Below are 20,008 nucleotides of genomic sequence, written 5' to 3'. Positions count from 1 at the left end.
GTGCACCACACACGGCGCAATGTTTTTCCCATGGTGGCATCGGGCGCATGCTCCGGGGCATTTTTCTCCCCCCGATTGGCCGTGACTAGTCCTGCGGTAACCCTGCACGATCCAGTACCATTTACTCGGTACATAATACCTGCGGATACAGCTACCACGAATTCATCCCCTTAAAAAGAACCTCCTCAGTTGATCAAAGAAGCCGTACCTACCTCGTCTACCGAGCCATCCCCTTAAATTCACAAGAATAGCGAACAGGGGATGGAGGTTGGTACGGTCCTGGCGCAAAAGCGACGTCGTCGCGTCGGGTCGCCGGCGCGGGACGAGGTGGCGGCGTCGCAGGCGCTGTGGTCGCGACGCCCGGGCCATCGCAGCAGCCCGGCGGCTCTGGCAGGATGTCGATGGCTCGCGTGGCGCGCCCTTCGGGGGGTGCCAAAGTGGTGACTCGGTGGCTGGTCTCTGTGCCACGATTGATCGTACGTCGTCCCTGAACCCGCTAGGAAAACACTTTCCATTGGCAAGGTCGCTCAACAAGTTCCGAGCGTGTGTGGGCGGCCGGGTGGCTCCGGCCGGACATCCGCGAGCATCCGTCCGACTCGTAAAGGATAGATAATAAAGATCCCTCCACCCCCCCCCCGCGGAGCTGGCGCGCCGCGGGCGCTTAATCGCGTGCCGAATCGTTCTCGCGCGGTGCACCCTTTGTGAATGCACTCTGAGGTGCGCGCGGATCCTCCGCGTACTGGTTTGTTGCCGGTCGGTGTGGTGCGTGGCGCGCGTCGCTTCTGCGTGTGTGTTTACGAGCGGTGGGTGGTGGTTTCGTGTAGTCGGGAGGGCCGTTTCGGGCATGGAACCGCGAAGGTTCCGGGTGCCGGTGGCTAGCTGACGGGTCCGCGTGATCGGATGTCCGCGCGGGAGAGTAGGAGGGACTACGAGGCGGTGGATGAAAGTGAAAACGAATCGGGCCGCGACCAGGGGGGATGATCCGAGGATACGCTGCGTGGAGAACGAACGGCGGTGCCAGATTCAGACCCCGTGAGTGGATTACTGCGTTGCTCTTTTCCCTCATTCATATATCCTTCGCTGTGTGCTCTCCTCTTCCTTCTTCCGCGAGCCTTTCGGTCACGGTAAGGGGAAGACTCTTTGATCGAGTGTAACATCGGGTCAACCCTTTCGCTGCGGCGTACATGTCACTGCTAAGTGTTCACGACGATATTTCAAATTCAATGTGTAGCCTGTGGAAGATGGGGGTCCATCGCAGCGAAAGGATTGAATTGATAATGTGAAAATGCAGGATTAATTATTTGGAGATGTATTTCCGGCAGAGTTCCTTGTTCGCGTATTCTAATTCCAATCATTTCCTTCAAGCTTCGCGTCGATTGAATTTCCGGCAGCGTTGTTCCCTTTCGTGCACTTTTGCACCAGTTTTCGTGCCGCGTTTCGGATAAAGTATTAAAATATGGTATCGACGGAAAAAGCCAATGAACTGGCCGCGAGCATGAACGCGGATAGTATTCGTGACTTTCCCGGCACGCGATACAAGTGACGGAAAATCGTTGCTGCGGATCGCTGGGAAAAGCACAACTATATCGCTATACTGGGAAGACTAGCATTGCCGGGTATAGCATCTCCGTATCGATTCCCGGACGTATAGCATTCTTTGAATTCTTTATGCTTCCCTATTCGAGTATCGCAACGTGCGCCGGCAATAAAACTATTCCCAGAGACACAGAAAGCTGAATTTTTCATACTTCTCCCGGGTATACGGCCATCCCGCGCATTTCCCAAAGCGAATATTCCGCTACTGACAAAAATGAATCCTCGAGGAAGGACACTGCCACGTTCGTCTTCAGTTTTTATGTCCCACATCTCAGACTCCCAATTCGATACATATTTGTTGCCTGTTATTGCCATTACGGAAACAGAGAAGGGACAGAGCTCCCGCAATGGCGATCGCCCGAAATATTTCTGACTTTATCAGACCGAGCGAAAAATATAGCTTCTTACCCCAACGTTATCTCTCCCACGCCCCGTAGTATTACCGTAACGTGCACGGGGAGCCGTTCCATGGAGAAATATTCGATGCCACGTACGAGGGCCATAAAACGTTCGAGGAAGGGTCCGACGCGGAATGGCGTTCTGAGCGATCCCTAACAGGAAGAATGTTCATTGACGTTCAGACACCGAGGTCCTGGCGTAGCGGCGTCCTCCAGGATCGCTTACAAAAAAGACAAATGTTCCCCGAAGGTTGGACGCCATCGCGTTTCCCAACCCCCTCGGAGTTTCGCGTAAAACAATCTCAGTAATGACTCGCTATTTCTTAGCGAGCGTTCGCATTTTAACCCAACGAAGACGGAAGCTGATCGAATTCTAATTAAACTCCAGGCCCAATCAGAAGAGGGTAGAGTCTAGAGTCCGAACAGGGCGTTGCTTTAACAACGAAACGCGATCGAAGGTGTAACGCGTCTCGTGCAAACTTGCTTCGAGGAATATCCTGTTACAGCGTCAACAGCAGCCGACTCCCTAAGCTCTACGAAGATTCAGACAACGGACTAAGCTGTTAAGTACATAAGTCCTGTCTCCGCGAGACGTCGTCGCGACCGATCACCGCCACCCCCTGAATCGGTCTGGTTTAATTAAGTGGCGGGAAAGAGGCTCGCTCGCGCTCGCGAGATTTTTCTCGCGACTCCGATCCCGCGGGGGAGCCGCGGCGAGAGACGTCTCCTAGTTTTAATTAAAGTCAGGCAGCCGGAGCCGCGGCTAAGGCAATTAACTCCAAGACAAACGGGTGGCCCGATTGAATTTCCTAGCTTTCGTAATTAGTTTCGACGTAACGGAGTCTGCCCCGGCCCGATAATCGCGTCCTACCTGCGCGAAAACCGACGAGCAGAGCTCCGAGTCCTGACGTCCCGTACCCTTTCCCGTCGCCGGGAATCAATCAGTGGCCGCGGGACGAGATCCGAGGGAGCGTTTACTCCTGCGACTGCTGAAAAATTGATAGGGCGACATGCACGCGTCCCCGACAACCCCCTGCGAAGGAAATTGCACGCGCGTAGGAGCATTCAGGCTCCTGTCGACGCGATACCCGCGACACCACGATTTCCACCCTTCGACCGGTCGAACGGAACCGCTCGTTGTTCCAGAATCCCTAGTTCGACGGAAAGTAGCACGGCGCAGGGGGGTGAAATTTTAATTCCCGCGGAAGTTTGATATTCAGAGATCCGTAGTCGGTATTCACGGTCTCACGTACGACCACTCGGCGACTCCTCCTTTCAACCAGGGGGCATTCTTGTCTCGCGCCGACGACCAAGGAACTCTCGTGCACTCGCGTGCCCGTGCTCGTGGCGCGTTGCGAGAAACGGAGACGGGCGAACGAGGGTGGGCAAAAAAGAGAAGGAAGGAGAGCGCGTGAACGGGGGGAGATGATAGAACGAGACGACGATCTGTCATTCAAGGACGATTCTTTCAGCCTGCAAACTCGGTGGATTGTGTGTGCAGGGCCACCCTCTTTAGAATTCCCCGACCGTGGAGCAAGAAGCTCGTAAAAGACAAAGGGGGTTGGTAGCAGGCAGGGGTGGAGGAGGCGAAGCGCGAGGGAGACAGAGGAGAGAGGAAGCAAGGGAGGCAGGAAGGGACCAGGAGGAGCGAGAGAAAGCAGATAAGAAAGATGGGAGAGAGCTCACCGGATCTCAGCCTCCGGCTACGCCGGGGTAGCTCCGACTCCAGGGACTCCTTCTACATGGACTTTGCTCAGGTACGCTATCTACCCTCCGAGTGCATCGATAGTCCTCGATAGATAACCGCTGTCTTGAGGAGGGTCCGCGAAATTTATATTAATAACCGTTCACGACCCCTCTGGCGCGGAGCTTCTTGAGGCGGACAGTCTTTTCGCTGAGTTGATCCCCGCTGATAACCCGCAAGAAAAATGATCACAGGTATTCGAGGCTGTCAACCACCGAGCAGCTACTTGTACTCGAGGCTGCTGAGTTGTAAGCCGCGCTCCTTTGCAATCTTCACTCAAGTACCTGTGATCACAGATCTTCGATATATCCACTGGCCTTTAAGAGAGGGTCATGGCTCGCGTTTCCTCCGTGCACAGTAGTTTCTTTATCGCTCGTCACTGATTTATCCGAAAGATCGAGGGGGTAGATTGAACAGGGGAGACGAGAGTACAATGAGCAACCCCCGTTCGTCAACAGGGCATCGATTCGGACATCGAGGAAGTGACGCGGCCAGGGGACAACAACTCGGACCCGATGATGGAGAACCACCTCGAGGAGAACGGAAACGAGCTACCGCCGCCGATCGAGGACATCACGACGATCCCAGAAGAGGCGTCCGAAGAGCTGCGGGAGGAGGAGGAGGCCGCCGCGATGGAGGCTGCCCTGCGAACACCCGAGGGCCCCATAATTAACACGGAAGCAGAGAAACCGGTGCAGCAACCCCTGCCCCAGCTCTCCACGCTCGCCCCGCAAGAGTGAGTACGCGGAAATCCTGCGGAACGAAATTGCTGGTGCTCTGTGCCAGGCGTCGTTACGGGGGTAATTTAATTTCAACCTGGGAGGTTTCAGTTTTAATTGCAATTCCTTGTTTGTTTGTTTGTTTTTTTTTTTTAATTTCGCCGCGTAACGGGCCCCACTTGTACAAAAATATGAATCTGTGTAGAGCTAAGCAGCAGTTGCGTTCGAGTCTAAAACGAGTGAAGAAGCGGGTGAAATGAATCAAGTTGTTCAGTGACGGTTTGATTCTACTTGAAGACGAGCCACTGAAAGGCTGACGCATACAGGGTGTCCCATCTAAGACTGGACAGCGCGATATCTCCTAAAGTATTGGAGATAAAAAATTAAAAGAAAAATGTAATTGAATGGTTCGAGAGGGCTAATTTATTAGCCGAGACGATTTTTTTTATTATTATTATTTTAAAAGATACGATGGTCAAGTTCGGTTTTTCAAATGGAACTATTTTTTTTGAACACCTGAGTTGATAGTGCGTTCCAAGACAAATTGAATAAGCTTTAATGTATACACTTTATTTCCACTGGTTTTTAAGATATTGCGCTTGCAAAATTACTGATTTTCACTGGAAGAAAACCCTCTGGAATAGCAGGAACCGGGGTCGGTTTTACTGGCGCCACGGGTGGCATTGCCTGTTGAAACTGATACCTACCTGCCAAAGGTCTACGGCAGGGTTCGCAGGCCCAAAAGCTGGACAATTCTTCTCCGTCAGAAATGCTACTTAGATAGATACATCTGCGGTATCGAGAAGCGCACCGTTACTTTTATTTCGCACTTGCATCTACGCTCGGTTCTTTTAGGAGGGATGTAAGTTGGATTGGTTAGGTTAGGAGGAGTGAAAGTTGCTAGACTAAATTTCAACCATAGGGAGCAGATTGTATCCGAACCAATCGGATTTGCATCCCTCACAAACGGCTGCTCTCTTGAAGAGGCCCGCTTCACAGCAATACCTCCTCCCCAATGCCCACCTTCTCTCGCACGGAATACGTCAACGCGTGCTTTTGTTTTGATTTCGAAGCTCGTGTTTATACCCCCTCTCTCCCTGTGTCTCTCCACGAGGAGTATTGCCAGTGGATTGTAGAAGCGTAGATGTCTGGATGCCAGTTGTTGAATTCAGGAGACGATAGAAACACTTTATTACAAAACACACGTGTACTGTAATTAAAGTAAATCGTATTCCTCTCGGGCAGGAGTTGCCCGACGCTCGTCAATAAAATGAAAGTAACGGTGCGCTTCTCGATACCGCAGATGTACCTACTTACCTAAGTAGCATTTCTGACGGAAAGAATTGTCCAGCTTTTGGGCCTGCGAACCCTGTCGTAGACCTTTGGAAAAAATTCGTCTCGGCTAATAAATTGGCCCTCTCGAACCATTCAATTACATATTTGTTCAAATTTTTTATCTCCAATATTTTAGGAGATATCGCGCTGTCCAGTCTTAGGTGGGACACCCTGTATATTCGTGTATATGCACCTTTCTACCATGTTCACTGGGTATTTAACGTTTCACCTTTTGGATAGAAAGAAGCGTTAGGAAAAGCGCGACTTAATAAATCGCGACGAAGGAGCCACGAGGAACGACCCGGCGACTATTAATGCTGGTTCTCGACGAGCGCCATGCTTCTTTCACCCCCAAGTTTCTTGCCAGCAATATTCCCCGGCCGTTAACGAATCCCCATACGTCTCGTTCAGACGCGGTCTCTCCAGAGGAAAAAACTAAAAAGGAGGCAGGCTAAGTAGGTGAACAAAATAAACGCACGGATCACGGTGCAGGGGCGAACGGAAAGCGGGAAGCAGGGGAAAGAGAAAATATTACCGAGCGTGTGTCGCGTCGCGATCCGCTCGAGATGGCGCGTAATTGCGCGGCGAGAGCTCGCGCGAGGAAGTATTAACGCGATGACGCGGCAGGAAGTCGGAATTATTACGTCTTCGAGGGCTCCTCGTTGGCCAGATTCTCGAAACGTTTTCAGCAGGACCTGGCCTCGATTTCTCCCGAGAAACGCATCCCTTTGGCCACGCTGTCGATCGATATCCGATGAACGGGCCGCGCTTAGTCGGTTAGAACGCTGCAAGTTCCTTTCTGCTTGTTTGCCGTTTTCGCTGGAGGGGCCGTGGAGGTTCGACGAGGCAGGAAAGGTTCTCGCAAGCCCGCGTCGATTATTCCTCGCTTTGTACTTCGTCCGTACCGTCACGATGTAAATTACGGCTCCCCCTAAACGACCACGTTCCTCCTCGTCTCTTCATTCGAATGACCACCGCCACTATTCACAGCCACGGAACATTAGTCACTGTCCGCGATTAACGCGCATCCCTCGGCCGCCGTGCATCCAGCAGGGAGAGCCGGTTGGCTTCTACACCGCCGACGATTGAACTTGATCGTGAAAAATCGTTTCGCAACAGTCTCCGGTTCCCTCCGTCAGTATCCACTCTGTCCCCTAGCGGTAGATCTGCCCGCCCGGTAGGCACCGCTGGTAAACGGACAAATTCAGTTTGCGAGTACTCGACGCTCGCAGAACGGGGGCCCCGAAGTGGACGAGCTGGAAACGAAACGGCGTGGCTTTTGATCAAAGCGAAACACTGACCTCAATCTGCGAAATTGCTGGTTCTACCAGCCGCAATCTACGAGTTGCCAGGAAAGGAGGTGTCAAAGGCGTAACGGTGACGAACGATTAGCTCGTTCTGCCGATTATCGCGGTTCGCCAAGCCCATCTCGGTGGATTATATTAATCGCGTCCGCGTGCAAATTGATTCGGCGATCGCGGCGCCGCGCGATCCCCGCTCGATTAGCCGAGCGAGCTAGAGGCGAGCCGGAGCGAGCGCGGGCGAGCTCTCGACCCCGCGCGACACACGGGACACACGTGAACCCGTTATTTCCTCGTTTAAGAGACGCGCGGCGGCCGAGTCGCGCGATTAATCGACCCTCGAACAGCAATTTCCATCGATCTCTGGCGGGCCACCATTCCACGCGAACTCGATTACTTCCGGCGGATATCGAACGTGAATTCGTGAATGCACGGGTGGCCAACGGCGCCCAAGTTAATATTGACCTGTCACTTCGTTATGGCCAACGGACGACCTTCGTGCGCCTCTCTCCCGCATCGGACCGTGCCTTATCCTGCCTCTCTTCCTCCCTCTCTCCTTCTCTCTCTCTCTCTCTCTTTCTCTCTCTCTCCTCCTCCTTTCATTCGTTCCTCGTATCACCGGAACCCCCGTGACCTGTCCTCTCTCCTTCGTCCCGGACGGCAGGGAGAGCACGGGGCCCTGTTCCGCCGATTTACATGTAGATTTGATCAGCGTAGACGCAACCGCCCCCCCCCCTCATCCTAGGACCCTTTAAGCGGGTATTCTACCCAAAAATTCTATTTTTTTTGTTTGATTTTCAAATATTTTAGGGTTTCGAAAATATGTCTAAAATATTAAGGTGAAATTCGAAAAACTCACAGAATTATAGGGGCTTAAGGCCGCAGCGTGGCCGGCAATCATTCCCTCGACCCTTGTATCTAAAGAGGCTATGACTGCCAGCAGAGAAGAGAGAGCTGCCCAACATGATTTTTTTGAAGCTCAGGAAGGTTTCCTCTACGGTCCTGGTATACCAGATTAGGGATATGTTACAGAAATTAGTTGTTATCTACCGCAAGTTAAACGCGTTTTTCTCGAAACAATTTTTTTAGATCGGGCGCACATTTTTCTCAAAAACTACTGGAACGATTGAGCTAAAATTTGACACACATTCAAAGTGAATCTGTACCTATAGCCGGAACTAGAATTATATCAATAGTTTTGATACAACCTTCCCCAGACCTTGTTTTAGCTCAAGAAAAGTTGAAAAAATCAAATATAAATTTTTAAACAGCTGCGATTTCGGTAACAATATCCGGACTTGCTTACATCTAGTTCGGGCGATAACTACACTCATATAGATTAAAAAAATCTTCGGTACTTTCGTTTCAGATGACTAGGACGGCCGCAATTCGTGCGCCCGATGGGGCCGGTTTTTGATGACATGACCTGCCCTTCGGCGTGTAACTTGTACAAATTTCAATATAATACATTCCAAAAATTTGTGTTGATAGTTCAAACACTGCTAAATACGTGTGCAAAACCCCTGCCCTGTAGGCGCGATAGGTTTTCCGGAATTAATTTCCAAATATCACCTTCAAAAACGAGTGTCTAGACTAGAATACCCCTTTAAACCAAAACCCATCCGGGGAAAGGAGTAAGGCACCTCGGCTTTCCTTTTCGTCCTCTTCGCCACTCTTCAGGCCTCTCCAAAGTGAGAATTCGTTTACAAAAGCTCGCGATATGAGATCCTCATTCATCCCCCGGGAGGGATGAAGGATCCTGGCGATGAAGAAGATGGATACTACCGTTCCAAAAATCCTGGAATCCAAGATTCCTTCCGCGACAAACTCGTCACCTCGTTCCTACTCATCCCGGACACCCGAACCTGCCTCTTGATGATCCTCTAAATCGTCTGCCTCGATTCAAGAGACCACCATCGTCCTGGCCACAGAGTTGCAACCGCGGAGGAGCAGTGGCAAAATCGTGGACGGTCCTTCCGCGAGCGTTACGCCACTGCGAATCTCATTCGGGTAACGAGCTCGCTATCAAACGGCCGCGTATCCAGAGACGATACGGGGGAGGAAGAGAGCGGGACGGGAGGAGGAGAGGAAAATGAAGTGAGAGAGAGAGAGAGGAAGAGAGAGGCGACGGTGTGCCGCGAGAGAGCAGGGCCTCAGTTTGTGATGCGGGGTCCGTGAGTGCCGTGACACGAGCCGCTGGCCCGTGGAGAGTGCGAACCGCTGGTCTGCTCAGCAGCCGAACATTCCGTCGAGACGACCGAGGAAACCGCCGTCCAAGGTCACGGGTATGCTCATCAAGGAGACCTCCCTCAGGTACTGCGATTCCGTCCCGTGGACCGCGGGAGATCGATCCCCGCCGGGAATCCCGAAATCGCGCTCCCGCTAGCGTCTGTCTGCGATCTCCGATGGTATGACGCCTGAAATCCTCGTCGTCGTGTGCTCCGCGTGCCTTTTCGGCATGGAATTTCGATTGGCAGCGGCGGGCCCAGGGGCGCGGTGAAATTTCATGCTACGAGATAACTTTTAGAAGGGGCGGGAGGGAAGAATTCCACTTCTGGTCGAGTTCGAAGCGAGAAATGTGGCGTTATCGATTGGGGGCGGAGAGTTTGAAAATTCCCTCGGAAAACGAACTTTCGGTATTCCTTCGTTGGGCTTCATAATGGCTTTATAGCGCGATAGTGTACATTGGTAAATCTCTGATCTGTTGTTTTGTGTTACCGTCAAACGTTGCTGTGCTCGCGACAACCGTGCCCAGAGAGAAATCGTGGAGGAAAGCGGAGAGATCGGCGTTAAAAAATTCGTGGACACGAAGTGTGGGCTCTATCGAGCCACTCTCGTCCTCCGGCCGAAACGCCGAGAGCATAATCCCCCAGGGGTGGCAGGAGCGCCGCAATAATCGGGGAAACGAAAATGCGAGGCGCTCTTGGAAAACAGGAGGAACCGGGGAAAAACGTTTACCCAGTATTTACGTGGCGACTGCGTAGGAGGAACGATTAAAAGAGAGCTGCTCCCTCAGCCGCCGCTCCGTGGCGCAGGTTCGAGAATCTCACTGTAAGAAGCGAACAAGAAAGATACCAAGTAGATTCCTCAGGGATATCCCGAAGGGGTGACGCGAGGGTGAGTGGCGGAGCCACCGAAACAAGGGTGAGCCGTTGCCAGAGTCCTTGAGCCACGGATACACTCGTGCCACAATGAGGGAACGGCACTCAGCCACTGAATCAACCCCTCGGTGTCCTCTTGCTCCCCTCCGCCCTGTCCTTCTCTCTCTCGTTCTTCTTCCTCTCGTCCAGCAACACCCTCTCTCGCGCGCGCTTCTGCTTCTCCAACACTACGTGATTATTTCAAAAAGCTCGAAGCCAAGAGACGAGCCATCCTCTACCCTCTGCCGCCCGCCCAGCCACCCTCCTGCACTCTCTTTCTCTCCTTTCCCTTTCACCCGTCCGCGGGGTGCGTGCGCGTCGACGACTAACCCTCCTATCTCGTCAAAAGGACGAGAACTTATCCACGTCCCTCTCACTGCCTACTACCGGCCACGTAGGGGTAGGTCGCTTTACGAGGCGGCTCGTTTACCTTCTTAAACGCGCGGAACAACCATCTACCGATTTCACATATATTTAGAGGGGTGTTTGATGAGGCCTCGTGGATGACTGTCTTTCAGCAGGGATGAGTTCATTATTTTTTCATATAATTCGCCGATGAAAATATGAAAATATGCAAGGAAGGTTTTTTGAGAATACATTCTATCAAAAAAGTACCGGGAATTGGTCAATGAAACACAAAATATGTATTATTCGTCCAAATTTATTGTATCGCCTTCAAAGTAGGCCCCTTTCGAAATAATACACTTATGCCAACGAGGAACCCAATCATCAAAACATTTTTTGAACGCATTTTTTGGAACCAACTTCAGTACTCGCCGCGAATTCTCTTTTATGTCATCTGTCGACTGAAAACGGGTGACTCGAAGTGGTAATTTCTGTTTTGGAAAAAGAAAAAAGTCGACCGGAGCCATATCAGGGGAATAAGGTGGCTGCTCGATAGGATTTCTTGAGTGTTTGGCCAGAAATTCGTTCACAATGATAGCCTTCTGAGATGGTGCGTTATCGTGGTGCAAAATCCATGAGTTTTCTTCCCACAAATCTGGTCTTTCTCGACGAATTTGCTCTCTCAAACGCCGCATAACGCTCAGATAATATTCTTTATTTACTGTCTTACCTCGTGGCAAGAATTTCGAGTGCACAACACCGCGGTAATCGAAAAAAACTGTCAACATCACCTCCACTTTTGATCGACTTTGACGTGCTTTTTTCGGTAGACTGGTTTGCGTGTCAAACTCGTACAGATTCTTTGTTCGATATTTTTATCCATTGCAAAAATCGCAAAACACACTTGAGATGAACTGACGCAATGGCGCACTGTAAACAAACTAAATGACAAGCGACGCTCAAACTCCGCGTCAAACTAGCGACAAAAAGAATTTCAACAATCCCTTTAAGCGAGCTTTTTAAATGATCGATTCCCGGTACGTTTTTGACAGAATGTATTACACGCTATTCATTGCACAAGGTCGTATACACGCGAAGATGCACTGTAAACGTCTCTGAAGTAGTTTAACACTCAGAGAAACCCTTTCCATCGATTCTCCAAGACTCTTTCCCACCCCCAAACGCGTCGAAACGTTTTAAGAGTGGTCGGGGGTAAATCTACTTGCCGGTAAATTGAAATCTCGCCCCGATACTTTGGCGAAATATCGCGCCAGCGAAATGATTCACGTTCCTCTTCCCGTTCCGCGCGGCCAAAGCCTCATTTCAGGGAGAAGCAGTCGCCGCCGTGAATTCCATGGTAACGGGCGAGTTCCTCGGGATTCTCCCGAGGGTGGACGTTAGCGGATCTCGACAGGGTCACGTGTGAGAAACGAGCCCAGCTGTATCTCGACCACCGGGCAGATTAGAGGGTTCGGTCGGCATTATCATTAGATAAACGGCCACCGTTGGAAAGTCGTCGCTTAATGACGCTCACGAAACCGTCCGCGCTTATAGTGGGTCTCTTCCTGCAGCCAGTGTCAATGCGACACGCGTGTCGGAGCGTCACGGCACCGCGTTGACCTTAAATTAGACGCGCGAGTCCGTTCCGTGCGCGCTCCCCCATCGAATTCCTCGAAACTCTCAGCTAGGGCGATTACAGTGGACGAACAGCGGCGGGAGATTCGACTTCGATCCCCCTCAGCACGATCGGAAGAGCCGATTTTCTCGGGGGAAACAGTGCAAACACGCAACGACTCCCCATCCGCCGCGGGCAAATTGAAAAAGTCACACCCCCGCGCGAATATGGGGGGAAAAGAGGTTAAAAGAGCCGAGCGTCGCGACTCGTGATTTCATTAAGCGACCCGCAAAACGAAAACAGGTCGGGCAATATTTTCCTCGCCCGCCTAATTGCTTCTTTCCCCGCGAGGAAAAATTCTCGATCGAAACCGCCACCCACCCCTGTCCAGCGAAGTTTTCCCAGCCATTTGTCGCCGCGGCTTAACGACTCGCGATTGGCGCCGCTCGCGAAGTAACGACAGCCAGTTTCACGGCTCCCGACTTGCTTGTAACCAGCTTAACCGTATCTCCTGATGGGCGGACCGCCGGCGGAAACTCCCTTAAACGAGTTACGGGCAGCGTGGAGCGACGCGAAGTCGCTTGAACGCGGTAATTTGCGTCCGACGGTTTTCGGGCAAACTCGTTTCGACCGAACAGATTGCTGCGGCCACTGCAAGGGTCCGAAATTACGATCTAGATAGGGGAAGTTGCTAACTCTTGGACCGCGGCTCGCCGGGCAGGCCACGTTATAGATTGTTGTATTAGATTCTTGTTTCCTTAAAATAGCGAAGACGGTAGGCAATGAGCACGAATCGGGATGAACTTAAATGCTAGACGAAAACGACAGTGAACAGGTTAATCGATCTCGGTAGGTATAACAAGCTCTCGGAACAGAGAAATTATTTTATTCACGTAGCTCGGGTGCCATGTCCATCGTAGCTCGCGATTATCCCCGTAATTGAGCCGTCGATACTGATGAATCGATCCGCCAAGGACAGGACAGAAATAATAAGGAAACACGGGTCTGTTCAGCTGGCCAGGATTGCCGGCCGCGCTACCGTCACCGGCTTCGCCGTCCGCGGTAATCGTTTCGCCGGAAACGCTGTCTAGACACAGCAGCAGCTCACCCTCCCGTGGTCACCGGGCACCCCAGTTTGCCTTGGCTCTACCATGCTCCTCGCAGCCGATTTCCGCGGTGTGCTACCCAGCACCGGCCTTCCTCGACGTCGCCGACGACAGGAAGTGGAAGAAGCTCGGATGGTGAGTCTCAATTATATTTCTACCCCTCCGTTGTCTTTCTCTCCCACATCCGCAATCTATAGCGTCACGAGCGGGAAAGAATGAAGGATGACGGTTTTACCGCCGTGCAGCGCGAGTACAATCCCGCGTGGATGATCGACCGAGAGATTCCACCTCGACTCGTTTCCATTCCGAGCGAATTAACGCGACAAGGGGAACACAGGCCGGTCGCCACGGAAATTTCACGTGATCCTCCGGGTTATCCTGACCGACGCGACGACTGCACCGCAATTACCGGTACTTTATGAATCAAACACGCGCACGGCCGGCCACGCGATTACCCGTAATTGAGCCAATTCTTACGGGGGTGGATGTATTTGCGGCCAATGGTATCTATACTGCCGCTTCCCGACGCTTCAATCATGCCAGACGTTTCTTTTTCCCCTCCCGCGACGCTCTGTACCATCTTCAGCGACTCGCGGATGACGAACCTCGGTCCCGGTAATGGCGACGCTGCGATCGAACTCGTGGAAAGTAGTGGCAACAGGTAAGGCCGGAAATAATCCCATTTCCCCGTCGTAGACTCGTATCCGCAGTGACGCAAACGCGGCTACCGTTCAAGCACAATTTCCGTTTTCTTGCACAGCGACGCCCTGGCGACGACGTTTAGCGCGCTCTACGGCAAGCTGCTGGTCGTCATGGGGATCGCCTTTCCCATGGCGGAAGTGATATCCACCTACATACCGCCGTCGTTCTACGAAGGGTTCTACCTTTACCTGTACTTCGGCAGCATGATCTTCCTGGTCTACACGTACGCGACGCTGCTGCGCGACAGCAAGCCGAAATCAAGTAAGTGGGGCGCGATGTCGGGCCGTTTCCGTTCACTATAAAACCCGCACGTGTCGAGGTGAATCAAATGAAATGTTGAAATTGACGTTTCAGGAAGGTCCGCCGCGTGTTGTTGTACGAGTAGGTAATTCCATTCTGCACAGACACGATTCTAACGCGAACGCACTCACTACCCGGCACACTAACTTTGACGCGGCTTCGCGATTACGCTGAAGCTTGTCCATCATTACCCTCGATCATTCGTCGTTAACCCTTTGACGGTGAGGCGAAACTAAAGCTCGGTTCGTAACGTAAGTTTAATTTATCCTCCGGGGGGGAAGGAGATCGTGAGGATCGCACGAATCCCACTGTCGAAGGGTTGAGGAGGATCACCTGCTGCCCCGACAATGAGGCTGTGCAGTCTGCGCGCTCGCGATCGGTCGCTTGCTCGCTTTCAATCCGCTTCCGACGGCGAGAAGCGGGCCTATGCCCTGTTAAAATCGCATTAATCTTGACCGGCCGATTACCATAAATTTGCATGAGAAGAGAAGCGAAAGGACGTGTGCGACCTGGACTCGTCGAGATCGTCGAGCGGCGCCGGCGGCGACAGCGACGCAGCGGACACCGCTTGCCCGCACCTCAGCTCGATCAGGCCTGCCCAGCACTACGGCAGCTTCTACCTTCGTATGGGCGCCGTGGCGTTCGGGATCGGCTCGATGATCTACTCGGGCCTGGAGTTCGGCCAGTACTTTGAGCTCGAGCAGAACACCAAGTGCCACAACATCATGATGGCCCTGACTCCGGCCACCAGGATGGCGTTCATCTTTATCCAGATGTACTTTATATTTCTGAACAACGAGGTGGGTGTGCTAAAGGTTTCTGCTGGGTTCAGAGATAGATATGCAGATAACGAGGTCAATGGGGCGCTTCGCTTTAATTCAGAGTAGAATACTTGGGTACAGGGCTCGGAGATGCCCTGAGAATTCTGTGGGTAGACTCACTAAACGAGGGGGGACTAAAAATAACAGCGGCATCGATGCTGCAGAAATCGGTGCGCGGCACGTAATGAAAGAGCGAAAGCGTCGATGCAAAACGAGTGCCTTCGCTGAAAGGTTAATGAAACGGAAGGGTGAACAACCCTGAAACTAATACTGGGGCACGAGTCGTTCGTTACTTGCCTGCCACGCTTTCCTCTTTCCTTTGCCCCCGACGGATGAATATCTCTCCGCGGTCCTCGAGCCGCTTTTCATTGAAAGTTGCCGAGAGCGCTTCCCGATCGGGGATCCTGATCGTTCACCACTTCACCGTCCGACAAACTCCAGCTTCCACGGGCCCGCCGTGTAACGAGACAATCGAATCACTGTCGCGGAGCATCGATCGCCGTTACTCTTTCATCGCGGGGCTGAAAAGACACCCCCTTTAACGATCCTTCTCTCTTCGACAGCAAATGAAAGTTTATCGCCATCGGGTGGTCGCGCGCTTCGGGCTGATGCACATGATTGGCACGAATCTGTCGGTCTGGCTGAACGTGCTCGTGCAGGAAACGAAACACGAGATACTCACGTTCTACAATCCGGAGAATAACTCTCTGAGAATCTCCCACCGACTAGGTACGAATCGTAACAGTAAAGACGATTCATTCGTCCCTTAACCGTGTAACGAGGACGCGAACGATAGCGAGAGCGGAGATTGAAACTGAATTGAAAGCAGGTACGAAAGGTAATCTCCATCTGGGAGGACACAGTCACTACCACCATGGGGAGCAGCACCTGAGGCTTCCGAGGGGCTTGAAAGGACCTCACCACATGTACGAGTGTCGACGAACCAACATAATGGGCTCGCTGGTCCAGGACGCCAGCCCGTTCCTCTTTCCCTGCACGATCGAGTACAGCCTGATCTGTGCTGCGATCCTGTACGTGATGTGGAAGAACATATCCAAGGCGGCGTTCTCGCAGCCCAAGACTCCACCAGGATCACGGCATCACACGCACGCTTACAGGTAACGCTACGCGTGGACGATCAAGGCTCCTTGGAATTCCATCGATTCTTCTAACTCGTACGTCTTTCGCCCAACAGGAGATCGCCCCACCACTACAGCGTGGACTGTGCACGTGCTCACAAGGGCCTGTTCGTGGGCATCCTGATCCTAGTGCTGACGATCATCTCCCTGATTCTGTTCTTCGTGTTAATCTCCCGTCCAGAGCTGGTCAGCTTCGCCGTCACCGAGGTGAACGTGTGCGAGCTGACGCTGTACGGGATGTCGACGATGGCCACGCTGATAGGGATGTTCCAGATGCGGAAGCTTCGATACGACGGCACCAGGAACTTAGAGCTGGACAACATCCTGCTGGTGGCCGCGCAGACGGGCATGTTCATCTACTCCACGTTCACGATCATCGGCGCCCAGTTCACCCTGGCCAAGCATACGGTGCTGGTGCTGGTGACAGCTCTGGCGAGCGTGCTGCAGACCACCTTCCAGACGATCTTCATCCTGGACGCCTCGAGGCGGTCCGTCGCCACCGCGAAGCAGATCAGACGGAAGCCGGGCAGAGAGATCGTGACGTTTCTGCTGGTGACGAATCTGGCGATGTGGGCGATCAACACCTTAGAGAAGTCGCGAGCCGAGTCGCACCCCGTGCAGCTGCACTTCTACGGGCTGTGGGCGTGGACGATCATCACGCACGTCTCGATGCCGCTGGCGATCTTTTACAGGTTCCACAGCACCGTGTGCCTGTGCGAGGTCTGGAAAAGGGCTTACAAGGTGAAGCCGACCTACATGTGACGCAAGGGGTCCCGTGAGGTCGTCTGCGGCACCGCCGCTCCTCAAAGGCCCAACACCCTGCCGGTCAAGCTGGACGCCATTGTAGAGAACGATCCTATTTACTTCATGTGATCCTCTAGCAGTGGCTCGCTCAAGGCTCGGGCCTTCTCGCACCCACCTCGCCATATTCACCAAAGATTCTAGCACCATACGCACCGTGTCTCGAGTCCGCGCTCTAACGCGCCACGCGCGGCTCGCTCGTTTCGCGAGGACACGCGAGTGTATTATCCTATGTTCTTGTTCTAGGTAGATCGAAGTTTGATTTTAGACGCGCGTCGTGTTAGACGCGACTCGAGTCGCCCGCCACGTACCGATTTATACGCTTCCGTCTCCACAGGAGCCGGAGTCGGATTTTAGATTGTAAGAAGCTTCCCAGGGATCGCTCCCGCGGCGAATCGATCCCGACACGCGATGTACATAGTTCGTCCACGGCGAGATTCAGGAACGGACTGCGATAGAACGCGTACGGCGATGTTTCGAAGGCGATCGGCGCACGGAACACAATCCGGCGACGCACAATTCTTTGCCGGGGATTAGTCGATTAGACGTTTAGGATCGTCGAAGCAACGGCCTTCGATTTCTCTCGGGAACAATAAAGGTTCCGTTCGATACGTAAGCGATAGGGCCATTTTCTACTGATCAAAAAAGTGTAGGGAAGAAGAGGGAGGGGGAGAGAGAGAGGTGTTCTTTTTTGTTGGGTCGTAGCGTTCGTAAGACTGAAATCTAAATAGGCAACCTAGGGAGGACGATTTAGGCTATTCGAAGAGCGATTCCGTTTCTGAAAGCGAGTCGACCTGGATCCGCGTTTACCCTGAATCCCCTGATCGATCTGTCCTTCGATGTTACTCGAATACTCTCACGGGCATCCGTCTTCCACCTAGTACAAACTGCAACTTAAATAGCGTCTCTCGCGTCCAAGTAGATAATTCGAAAAGATTAACGGTCGAGGGAAACAGACTAACGCCTCCATTCCTGGACGCACAAAATCTCGCTTCAACGCGCACCAACGACCCAGCAAATTACCAGAGACGGTGCATACTACAGCAGGCGTTAATAGTACAATAAAAATACGAGCAACCTCGCGGGTTACAGGCACGAGCGCCCAGCGAACGTCCAAGCGTCCGTCAAGTTAGTCCGTCATGGAGTCTGTTTCTCTCGATTTCGCGCGGCAACGTGCCGCGATCGATCCGCGTTCGTGTCTCGAGGAAAATTAACGCCCTCGAAAGCCGTGCACGCGAGCACGGTTTCCCTGCACGAGCCCGATCGAAGCGCAGCGAAATTGCACGCTCGTCGCGAGTCGAAATTCGGCGATCGGCAAAGATAGGCACCGAATCGATGCTCCGCGCGCCACGCCCGACCACCGGTCGTCCAGAAACACAGTGGCAGGTCCGTGGTTGACGTTGACACGCCGAAGCATCGTCCTGTAGATTCCCATAGACTCGTAGAGCTGAAGAGTGCTAGATAAGAGCTGGGGGAGAGCAGACACGTGGAAAAAGAAGATAACGTTCGAAGGAGGTACAGAGTACAACGGCGAGTCATATCATTAAGCCTTAATCCGTCGAGAGTGCTGTCCAGGCTCCGATAATTAGAGAGAGAGAGAGAGAGAGAAAAAAGGAGGGGGAGGAAAAGGGGAACAACATCGACCTACTCGGATACGTTTCGTTTTTTATGCTCAAGAGACAGTCTCTGGAGGAGTTCGGATCAGAGTCGAATCGATCGGAGTGCGATAGGTACTGTTCCATAAGAATGTGTGTGAGCGTGTGTGTGCGTGGTTTTGCGCCCGTTGCGCGACCACCGCGTGTCCCTTGGGAGCGAACGATGAAAACGGGGTGGAGAGAAAGGGGAGGAGCGTCGAAACGCGAACGTTTTCATAGAACACTTTCTACCTGATGCGCGGTGTGGTGCACGGCGCTTCTTTTTCATAGCTATAGCTCGGCGATGCGGAATTTAATTCGCGTCGCTGATCCGATCGGCATCCTTTTTATGTCTTGTAAGATACGAGTACGACTGCGAGGCGGCTGTAAATACGCGATAGAGCGAATTGGAGTGACGATTGAGAAAAGAACGGATCCTCTCGGTGTTTAGAGCTAGTTGTGTCGACATGTTTCTTCCTATATTATATATATATATATATATAATATATATATACACATATATATACAAATATAAATATATTTATTATTGCGTTGTTCTATTATAATATTTATTGTATTTATCAGATATAGGATTTACGCGCGACACGTTACGTTTATTGATCGGGGCTCGCGTCGAGATCCATCGTTTCTCTTCTATTTCATCCACTTCCGGGCCCTTCACCATTCCCTCTCTCTTTCTCTCCTCTCTACTTATCGCCCTCTGTGTTAGAGACGTTCCGCGAAACGTTCAATTTCCGTTCGATCAGCCCCCCTCGATTCCCAGTGATATCGCCGTAGACGCGATCTCGGCGCGAGTCTCGGCCGAAATTGAAGCGAGCACGACGATAGAATCACGGTGGTAAGTCACGGAGCGCTGAACTCGAGCTCGCGAGCCGAACCATCGGCAGCACGTGAGAAAGGAGGACCCTTCTATGTCACGTCTCTAAACTGTACTTTTTCTATGTCCGCATACTCTAGTTCCTACGCAATGTTTGTACTCTTATACCCTTTGTACTATTTGTACCTTACGAATCGCAATACACTCGTCCGCAATAATAACCTGGCCTCGTTATTCGCCCCTCGAGCGTGCACCTTCGTCCAACTATCAATCCACGAGTCGATATCCGCGCGTTCCTTTGTCACGCAGCTCATTCTTCGCAAGACTCCTCATCTATCCTCTACAAACCCACGCATCGATGCTTCCGCAAACATCAATGGATTCCCTCGAAGCTAACCGGCCTTGTTCTTCGAAACCTCATCAAATCCTTCGCTCTGGTTTCCCTTCGTCGTTGCCAGAGGATTTCTGGATTCG

At 52.3% G+C, this 20,008-nt stretch overlaps 1 protein-coding gene across 4 annotated transcripts; it reads left to right on the top strand.

Moving 5' to 3' along the window:
* Window positions 1-681: 681 nt before the first annotated feature.
* LOC143373381 (proton channel OtopLc) lies at window positions 682-18,660 on the top strand. 4 transcript variants are annotated; one of them, XM_076820596.1, is made up of 10 exons: window positions 682-1,032; window positions 3,496-3,751; window positions 4,197-4,474; window positions 13,207-13,434; window positions 14,060-14,262; window positions 14,356-14,382; window positions 14,788-15,101; window positions 15,686-15,851; window positions 15,952-16,240; window positions 16,318-18,660. In XM_076820596.1, the coding sequence occupies exons 2-10, from the start codon at window positions 3,665-3,667 to the stop codon at window positions 17,021-17,023; spliced, it is 2,298 nt and encodes a 765-aa protein (XP_076676711.1). In that variant the 5' UTR covers window positions 682-1,032; window positions 3,496-3,664; the 3' UTR covers window positions 17,024-18,660. The 4 variants fall into 4 exon arrangements, with proteins under 4 accessions (XP_076676711.1, XP_076676712.1, XP_076676713.1 ...); XM_076820597.1 differs by having other exon boundaries at window positions 3,467-3,751; XM_076820598.1 differs by lacking the exon at window positions 14,356-14,382.
* The last annotated feature ends 1,348 nt before the right edge of the window (window positions 18,661-20,008 follow it).

This window comes from Andrena cerasifolii, chromosome 9 (genome assembly GCF_050908995.1).
Source record: "Andrena cerasifolii isolate SP2316 chromosome 9, iyAndCera1_principal, whole genome shotgun sequence".
NCBI lineage: Eukaryota > Metazoa > Arthropoda > Insecta > Hymenoptera > Andrenidae > Andrena > Andrena cerasifolii.
This window is presented reverse-complemented; position numbering and strand designations above follow the sequence as displayed.